The 9,369-nt window shown below is 41.0% G+C and overlaps 1 protein-coding gene across 13 annotated transcripts in view; it reads right to left on the bottom strand.

Annotated features, from left to right (window-relative positions):
- Window positions 1-435: 435 nt before the first annotated feature.
- LOC102679644 (nesprin-1) overlaps window positions 436-9,369 on the bottom strand; it is a 119,993-nt gene continuing 111,059 nt past the window's right edge. For 10 of the 13 annotated variants that reach the window (XM_031512463.1, XM_031512460.1, XM_031512465.1 and 7 more), the window contains 7 exons: window positions 5,104-7,830; window positions 4,785-4,969; window positions 4,623-4,661; window positions 3,948-4,454; window positions 3,518-3,761; window positions 2,902-2,957; window positions 436-2,486 (listed from right to left, as the gene is read on the bottom strand). In XM_031512463.1, the coding sequence (XP_031368323.1) occupies window positions 2,267-2,486; window positions 2,902-2,957; window positions 3,518-3,761; window positions 3,948-4,454; window positions 4,623-4,661; window positions 4,785-4,969; window positions 5,104-7,830 (3,978 nt within the window). In that variant the 3' untranslated portion in view covers window positions 436-2,266. Of the gene's footprint in view, window positions 2,487-2,901; window positions 2,958-3,386; window positions 3,762-3,947; window positions 4,455-4,622; window positions 4,662-4,784; window positions 4,970-5,103; window positions 7,831-9,369 lie in introns of all 13 variants that reach the window. The other 3 variants (XR_004151079.1, XM_031512491.1, XM_031512472.1) reach the window with 3 other exon arrangements.

Genomic DNA, 9,369 nt, shown 5'->3' with positions numbered 1-9,369 from the left:
TTTTTTTTTTTTTTTTTTTTTTTTTTTTTTTTTTTGCGAAGAAGAAATTAAATTTGTGAGACGAAATTAAAATATTGATTATTTTGTTCTCTTTTTTTCTTCCTTTGAATTTATATTGATGATGAAGAATAAACGTTTAATATTTACAGTGTCTTCATCTGTGGACAATGGAATCACCGAGATATTGGCAGAGATTTCTTTATAATCACTTACGATGTTTTCGATTTGACAGATTTCTAATTGATGTTGATTTTATGTATCCGTTTTGCGAGTTGTGTACGATTGTCACGGTAAGTAAAGATTTTATTTTTTGATGGTACAATTAAAAACTGGGTCATTCTTGAACTTTTGCTTTTTTTTTTCTATATCTAAAAAATTAAAAAAATTAAAAATTAGATGGAAGAAGAATGGTTTGCCCTGTAAGAAAAATAAAAATTCTGCATAGGTTTCAATTTATTGTAATTACATTACATCGATAGATGTACACCGCCTTCGAAAAGCTCTGTCCTTATAAAAATACATAACAAAGCTCGGTCGCGTAGCAAGCAAGATATCGATAAATTAGGAAGCGAAACTAGCGGGCCGTTAAATACAGTCATTCTCTTATTTTGTACCTCGAATATAAACTCGTGATCCTTTTGTGCGTATCCAAAAGTGTGTCGTTCTCGTTTTCAAAAAAAAAAAAAAAAAGAAAAAAAAAGGGATAAAAATAATAAAAAAAAAAAGAAAAAAAAGCACCTCGTCAGAGGCGTCATCGGTAACTTCGTTCATTATGCGACTTCGATTATTATGCGATACTATATCTGTGTGTTTTTTCGTCTTTTTTCTATATCCTCTCCATCCTTGTTTCTTCGTTTTTTTTTTTCATTCTTCGTTTCTCTCTTAAGGAATCGTAGAAAAAACAATGGAAATAAGAAACAATTCGTTTACCATTTCTCGATGATAATATTTTATAATCGTATTATAATATTAATTATTATGTTTCTCTCTATCGTTTCGAACTAGCACCAATGACTATCGCGTTAAGCGATCACGTTGAAGTAATCGGTCAGTGGACGTTTCGTTCTCGATTTCATAATCGAACCGCTCTTTCCCTACTCTCCCTCGAGTTATAAACGCAACGTATAAAAAATAAAGTCGAACAAGTATGTATATATTTATTTTCTTCGTTACGTACTAACGTAAAAGTCACGGATACTCCCTGAAAGATTCTACGGTACGTACACATTAATTATGCCGTCTTCCTTTGATCGTTCCGCGGTTATTTTCTGTGTGCACACAATACAAGCGATTCGTTATATTCGTTAATAATCGTAAATATAATTTAATATCGTCAACATTATTTTCTCGCGCATTCCATGTGACATTAATCCATTTCTCTCTCGTCCGCACGCGCTCTCGCATACACTCGCTCATTCGTTCGNTTTTTTTTTTTTTTTTTTTTCTTTTTTTTTTTTTTTTTTTAGAGACAAACGAAAAAAAAAACTGGAGGGAGGAAGGAAAATTAATCAATTGTCAACGAAACGATATCTACAATACGTATCGTATAAATACAAACGCCGTAATGTTACATGGAATGTCGGGCTAAATGATCGAAAATCGGAAACGGATCCATCGAGTACAAACCGTGCAAACCCGAAGGATCGTACGTTATTCGTACGTGGATCTTTCTTTCTTCTTTCTCTGTTCTCTCGTCGTATAATCGTTTGTATTTTCGACTCTTCGTGGTATTCGGGAACAAGGGAAAAATATTATGCAAATATTGCACCAAGATCACAATAATTATTACAGAACGAGTAAGTAAACGGATGCTGTGGGTCGTAACAATGACGATCGTTTTTGGTCCGTAACGCGTGTTCTACGCACAAGTACAAACAATTGTTATCACACGTGTAAAATCGTCGTCTGTAGAAGGAACGTGTCTTTGACCATTTTCTTACCAATATATCCCCCCATCGAGACAATGGAACACGTTTTACTATCTGTTTCTACTCACGTCGCTCTCGACTGCCTCGATGAAGGGATTCTGATCGATGAAAAGATTTGTAAGAAAAAAAAAAAAAAAAAAAAAAAAAAAACAGATCTTTTCTCATTCATCGATCGCTCGATACCATCGACGGATCGCCATACGACAGACTAGTTAAGTAGGTACGCAGATCGTGCGTGATCTCGCGCTTCCGCTTCCCGCGACTCCTCTGGATGTTGCGATTGTAAGTTCGTCTGGGTCCGGCGAAGTCGGCGCGCCCGAGATTAAGCTTCTTTATCGTTAGATCGGCGGTGGCCCGTTCGGATACACGACCATTGGCGTGAAGCTTCTGGCGAGGTTGTTCGACAGCATGCAGCTGTAGTCTTCTTCGGCGGAAGGAACCAGAGAGGCGACGCCGAGGAATAGGAGCATCAACGCCTGGATCGGCAGGGAAACGCGCAACACGCGGCCCAGGAAACGGTATCCCCGAGACAATACCGTACGCTCGCCATCGTCACCACTGAAACAGGTAAATTTCGTATTCGCTAGGATTTCTTTCATAGAATTGTTGGAAAATTATATATATTTTTATTCTAATTTCGGATGAGAGTTAGAAAGTAGAAAAATCTTAACACGTTCACGTTTGAAGTAAAAGTTGAAAAGTAATCGTAATAGTTTCTTGATGAAAAATTATATTGGAAAAACAAAATTGTTTCTACGAAAAGATAGATGATGTGTATTTTTGTATTCGTTAGACGAGAACGTATTAAAATGATCTAGATCTATTTAAGAATCTGCCTGAGCTAATTTTCCAAATTTTTCGTTTGAAAATAATTGTTAAGCGTATTTATTGGATCTTATTTATAAAGAATTGGCTTGAAAATATGTTGGAAAACGTAGCTCGGAACTTAAAACGGAAAATGAAGAAAACATACTGTGTGTCAGGTGCGTCGTGGGGCTGAACGGTTCCAGAGGCAGCTTCGTCGAGCAACTACAATACAATAAAAGAGAAAACACAAACAATAAGGTACTGTGCGTGTGAATGCTACTATTACAAGGCACGAAATAATAAAATTCTAATTTAGAGTAATTTAATTTGTATTATATTTGTAAAATATAAAATAGAAATTGAAATAGTATGAATTAAAATCGCAATAACGATTGTAGAATACAACTATTCACGAAAGATTAAAAATATATATTTAATTAAATATGAAAGACATAGCCAGTATAAAATAATTTTAAACGGTTATGTCATTCTGCATTCGATATTCGTTGAATTTTTATTGTAGTTCGTGCCTCGTGTTTCAAATATCGCTTAACGTGATCCTACGATGTATGTGCAATATAAATCTATATCGAGGGCTAAGATTAAAGAAGCGAGAACCAGCGAATAGCTTCAGATACTGACTAACGTTACCTGAAAATATTCTGAAGAAGCTAGCGAGTCTTTACGGAAATAAAACAACGAAGATTTTCTTTAATGAAACTTTGCTTCGTTTCGAGTATTCCAACGAGAAAAAGTGGCGAATAGGATAGAATGAAGCTTACATCGTGTGAAAGGGAAGCGAGAGAAGAGGTAGTGGCTGCGAGTCCAACGTCCCGAGGATCCATCCCTAGGGCTGCTCCTAATTTTAAAGCGTATATCCCGGTTAACCGTCGAAGGGACTGCAATCTGAGACGAAGTTCCTGTAGGCGTGCTCTGGTTTCGCCTTTCTCGTCCAATAATTGATTGGCTGACTCTTGAAGCGACAGAACTCGAGGCTCGCATCGCTCCAAATCACTTCTCAATTCCCTGAAAGGAAATAGTTTTTTTTTAATGATAAATCTTTCTTCTAATGCTACGTTGGCTACACATTGCTGTCGAATAATTTTATTTATTTGTATAATTATTTAATATTAAAAAAAATTCGAGGGTTGAAAAGTTGTCGTAAAAAACACGAAAAATACGATTTATTTCTTTAACATTTCAAAGACATACCTGAATTTATTGTACTTTGCGGTCATAATTTCCGGCGACTCGGTCAGATCGACCGGTTCGCTGGCCCGTATACTGGCTTCAGTTTTCTCCAACCAGGTAACCAATTCCTCTATGATACGATGGAATTGCTGGTTCGACATTAATGCAGTCTGTAACTGTTCCTGCCAATGTGCAGCCACTTTGCAAACCTTCACCCATCTCGTATTCGCAACGGCTAATCTGTCTCTGAGTTGCGTTGCTCGAAGCAATTCCTCCGTGTGATCGGCTAAATGCGCGCCAACGGTGTTCAGACTGGCAAGAATACTTTCGTGACAGTCTAAATCGAGCACAAATTCTCTGTGATCTTGTATCACATCCTCCAATTGTTCGATATTGCCAGGTGGCGAATGTTGCGCGCTTTGGGTGCCTTCAGCGAATTCCAGCCATTTTTCCAACCTCCAAAGATCGTTCTCCAGTTGGGCCCAGTTGCGACGCGAACATAGGGGACAGGTTAATCTGCCATTGTCGCTGTAAATAATAAGATTTCACGTTTTTCATAAAGTTCTTTTTAACTTATTTGAATAGTATGCTGAGATAGAGATACGGAGTTTGCTACGGGAAAAGCAGGTATGAAATAAGCGAGGATCGTTAACGAATGTTAATGAGAAATTGTTAGTGTGAAAAAGGAACACTCACTGATCGCAGGGAGAGGTGTAAACGTCGGAGTTAGGTGACCTGCGCGTGAAAAATTTCTGATTTTAATATGGACTTAATGATTTTTTCTCAAACAGATACATATATAACGTGTAATAATGTTAAAGGGTTAATTGTTCTCGTTTTATGTAGAGGAGGCTTTACCTGAGTTCTCTGATCTGTTGTTCTCGCGTTCTCGCCAATATAAGAAGATTTTCGTATCTTTCCGTTAACGCAGCCACCTCGTTAGCCTTGGCGGCTTGCGCGCTCAATTTTCCATCTTCTATGAGCAAACTGTGCAAATGACGAACCAGTTCGATCGACGATTGACAGCTTCCGATTAATTTACTCTGTCGAATAAAAAATTAAATAAATTTACAAAAATTTATATGGAGAATTTAAATTTTGTTTTTTTAGATTCGCAAGAAAAAAAATGAATTTACAAAAATATTGAATAAGAAATATTGTTTTGTATCAAACTTACGATATTTTTAGCAGTCGCATTTAATCCAGGTCCAGCAACAGGATCCGGGGCGATTGCTAATTGCAACGTATCCAATGCATCGTTGCACTCGACCAGAGCAGCTTCCAATTCCATCAGGTATGCGTCGCTGGAAGTCATTCGTAATAACCTAGGCAACGTGTCCACTTGAACCGCACTGTCCTGTTCGAATTTCAACGTTTCCACTTGCACAGCCTCGTCGACTTCAGACCTCTCCTGTCCCTCTATTTCCGCTCTTAACGACGCCACTCTCTTCTTGATGTCTTTCCATAACAGCTGATACTCGTCCACCAATTCTTGGATATTCGCCACGTCATCCGGATGACATTCTTGCATAACCTTAAGCGCCAATTCATCCGCTTTCTGCAACGTGATGTTCTGAGTGCGAAGTTCTTCCTCGATCTCGTTCAATTGCTGCAGCCTGCGACGAATCGACGCTTTCTGTTCCGGCGTGGCCAGGTGTTGCGTCCTGGTCAATCGAACGTCGACTTGCGTCAGTCCAACGACCGCTGCGCCATGCACAGTGATAAAGTCTCGATAATTCTTCTGCCCTTTCTGGAGAGCCAATAGAACGGCATTCGCTCTAGGCTTGAACGTTTGCCATTTATCGATAAGCCGCCTGGTCTCGCTGATAAGCGACTTCAGGTTATCTGGTTCTAAACCCGTTCTAGCTAAACGCCCAAAGTTTTGCTCGATTATCTTGATCACCGGTTCGTGCGCCTCTACGTCCTCGGATATGCTTCTAGCCTTCTCGATAGCCTTCTTAGACTCGTCCTTCGAAATTTCGTCCAAGTTGTTCTCCAATTCCACGAGAGCCTTGTCCGTTTCCGCGAGCCAACCTTCCTGCTCCAACCTGATCTTCTCCAATTCCTGGAGAATTTTCCACGCGAGAATGATATTCCCCTTTCTCTCCGCCGATTTCACGCAGGTGGTTGTCCACCTACGCTCCAAACCTTCCATCCCGCTCTTGATCGCGTTGTTGAAAGACGTTTTCCACGCATCACAGTCGTTCAACAGAATCTCGCAGAGATTCAACACCTCGCCGATATTTCCGCTTTCCGCCTCGATCGTCTTCTGAAGATGTTCGTGATCGTCCAGCTTCTTGTCGATGCAACTCTGCTCGATCGCCTCGACCACGAACGTCTCCGACAATTGACTTTCAACGCTGGCCAGCCAGCTCCTCAACTCGTTTATCCTCTTCTCCAATGTGCTCATCGTCCTCATCAGGTCCATCAACTTACTAGCTCTCGCTTTTCCCATAGCCACCAATCGATCCCACCTCTCGTTCAACTCGTCCAGGGATCGTTGCAACCTTTCGCTCTCCTCTTCCTCCGCTACTTCGACCAAATCTTGCCCAGTGTTCTGTATCCACAATAATTCTCGCTGTTTCAACGCGATATCCGACTGTATCTCGCATTCCAATTTTTTAAGAGTTTCCTCGGGCTCGTTCGGCGAGTCGCAATCCTGAATTCTGATCTCAGTTTCTCCTATCCACGCGAGTAACCTGCCTAATCTGTCCCTCCACCGATCGTACAGACCACAACGCTCCTCCAATCTGCATATCAGCAACGCCGCTTGATGTTCCAGATCCTCGTGCTGCAGCCGGAAAAGCGCCCGTTGTTCGTTCAACGATTTTATATCGGTCGGGCTGAGATCCTCTCTCAATTGTTGTATCATCACGCCCAAGGATTCCAAATCTATGCTCATCGAGGACAATCTGTTCTGCATCTGGTGTACAGATTCCAATTGCTGTTTCGTTCTCGTCAAACTAGCAGGACTCGAGTGAAACGCTGTACTGAAAGCTTGACCGATCTCCGTGAACGTGCTATTGATGTCCTTCGACTTTTCCTCGTACTCCTTGTATCGTTTCTGTATCCTCGGGATGTGATCCCTCCACATCTCCAGACTTGAGCTCAGATTGTTGATTCTTTGTACGCTGGCTGCGTGGTCCCTGTGAATGGTCACGGCTAACGCCTCGTCGCATTTGGCTAGCAGTGTCTCCTGTTGCCTCTGCAGAGATTCCAATTGGGCTTCGCCTTCGGGTATCTTGTCCAGCAACGACTCTATCCTCTGGAGAATTTCGTCCAACCTCTGTATTTGGATGAATCTGAAGCGTAACTGGCTTCGTTCTCTTTCGATCTCCTTCAGCCAGTACAAGAGTTTACCCTGATCCAATTTGTACCGATCCCACGCAGTCAATCTGTCGCGTACAGCCGCGTGCCTCTCCATGATCTTGGCCAGAGTTTCGTTGTGTTGGTTCGTCAGAATGTTGAATTGCTCGGTTTTCGACAGATTACCCCCCTCTTCCGCTCGAACCGTGAGAATGAGATTCTGTTGATCGGTCAAGAGATTCTGGTGAACCTCGCAGAGGTTCCTGTGTTCCGACAAACCGTTGTAGTCGCCGGGTACATCGTTGGACAGGAAATCTTGTACGTAGAACAAGTATTCCTGCCAAAGTTTCAAGGCAGTGGCACCATCCTGCGTTTTGACTAGAAGAGCCGACAACCGGTGATACTGTTGGAAGGTTTCTCTGAAGACCTTCTGCCACAGTTTCAACACCTCGACAACCGACGGTTCTTGCGTCGTTACCTCCAGGCTGCGTTCCTTGATCGATTGTAGCTGCGGTTCCGTGCAGGTGAGCGCAAGAAGATGGTTGCGGAGGAGTTCCAGTTGCTCCTTCGACTCACCTTGACCCACCGCGGTCAGGCTCTGGAGAAAGAGTAGAGATCTTGTAAAATATGTTCGACAAACAACGAAGAATCTCTTATCCCTTCAGATAGATTAATTTATTTTCGATGAAGGATAGATGATAACGAAGCAAAATTAAAACGTAGTTCAATTCTTTCGTGAATATTGTTAGATGCGATAGAGGAATCGTTTAAAGCAATGGATTTATTTCACATAAAGAGCCTAGCTGCCATAAGAAAAGAATACTTCCAAGAACAAAAAAGGGCGTACAAATTGACGAGGGTATAAATCATCTCAATTCTCCCGTCTTATCTCGAGTGCGCTTCGTCTTTATCCATCCATTTTGCCCGCCTTTGAAGTTCCCTAACCCGTGTCCTTGGATATTTCCATCGACAACCGACGAGTCATCGTGGACGATCCACAGGGTGGTGGTATTCGATCGGAAACGGTGATGCGCAATCGAGGTCCCGCATTCCTTCACCTAGGGGCGAAAGTTTCGAGCCGAGAGGGTGCACGGCCGGATTCAGCTGTTGCGGATTTCGTGACTGATGTAATTGCCACTACCGGGCTCAAGCCCTTCGGCCTTGACACAACAAAGTGTTTCGGAACTATCGCGATTAAAATATAAACGCGCGTGCGAGGTATAATGATCGGGCCTGTGCCAAGCACCAATAGCCACGCCGGAAATTGACGGACGCGTGTACAATGATACACAGAAGGAATCACCTTGATAGACAGTTCTGTAATCCCGAACACGCGGACTTTTTATTTTTTATTTTTAAATTTCAAACGAATCAGAGGTATCATTCAACCAAGATTCTTTCGTTCGCTTCCTTCTACTAGGGCTTAGCCTTGCGCGATAATAAAAATAGCTGTATACTTGATATATCCTCTAGCATGTGATCTAGCGTATTTTTGGGACACTCGAAAATTTGGAGAACGAGATTGTTGAAAAATTAAGAAGAGAAGAGTTTGGTATATCGGATCGAAAGATGAATTAATATTTTGTCGCATTATATTCGTGTAAGCTATCGAGATACACGGTTGTAGAAGAAAATAGATTGTAGAAAGAAAGTAGAATCTGTAAGGTTTCGCGAGCATGCTGAAATATATTGTGCTTCCAGATGAATCCTCGAAGGCCAGAATAAGAGAGCACATGCTCTGTACCTCTGCGAGTGTAAAGCTACTTTAGAACCCTCGTTTCTCAGAAACACGCCCTATGGAATTCAAACTGCGCACTACGTTAATTCACGTTCTGTGTCTCGAATCAACAATTCTCAAGTTTACCTATTCGATAGTTTAATCTTTAATTTTTTACTTTTATTTAAAAGTCGAAATTTTCAACAACATTTATAAATATGAAATTAGAAATTAAATCAATTGGTTATTATTATTATTTTTTATATTCCGATATTGGAATTCAAAACTATTTTCATTCAAATTCTAATGTCGTACAGTGACTTTTATCGAGGAAGAATACTTAGACCGCTTGTCCGTAGTAATGTCTGATGCTAATTTAAATAAACACGAATGGTATCGCATACCATACAATATTAAGCG

This window comes from Apis dorsata, unplaced genomic scaffold (genome assembly GCF_000469605.1).
Source record: "Apis dorsata unplaced genomic scaffold, Apis dorsata 1.3 scaffold_35, whole genome shotgun sequence".
In the NCBI taxonomy this organism is placed as follows: Eukaryota; Metazoa; Arthropoda; class Insecta; order Hymenoptera; family Apidae; genus Apis; species Apis dorsata.
Note: the sequence above shows the minus strand (reverse complement) of the source record. Positions and strands in the feature narration are given on the sequence as shown.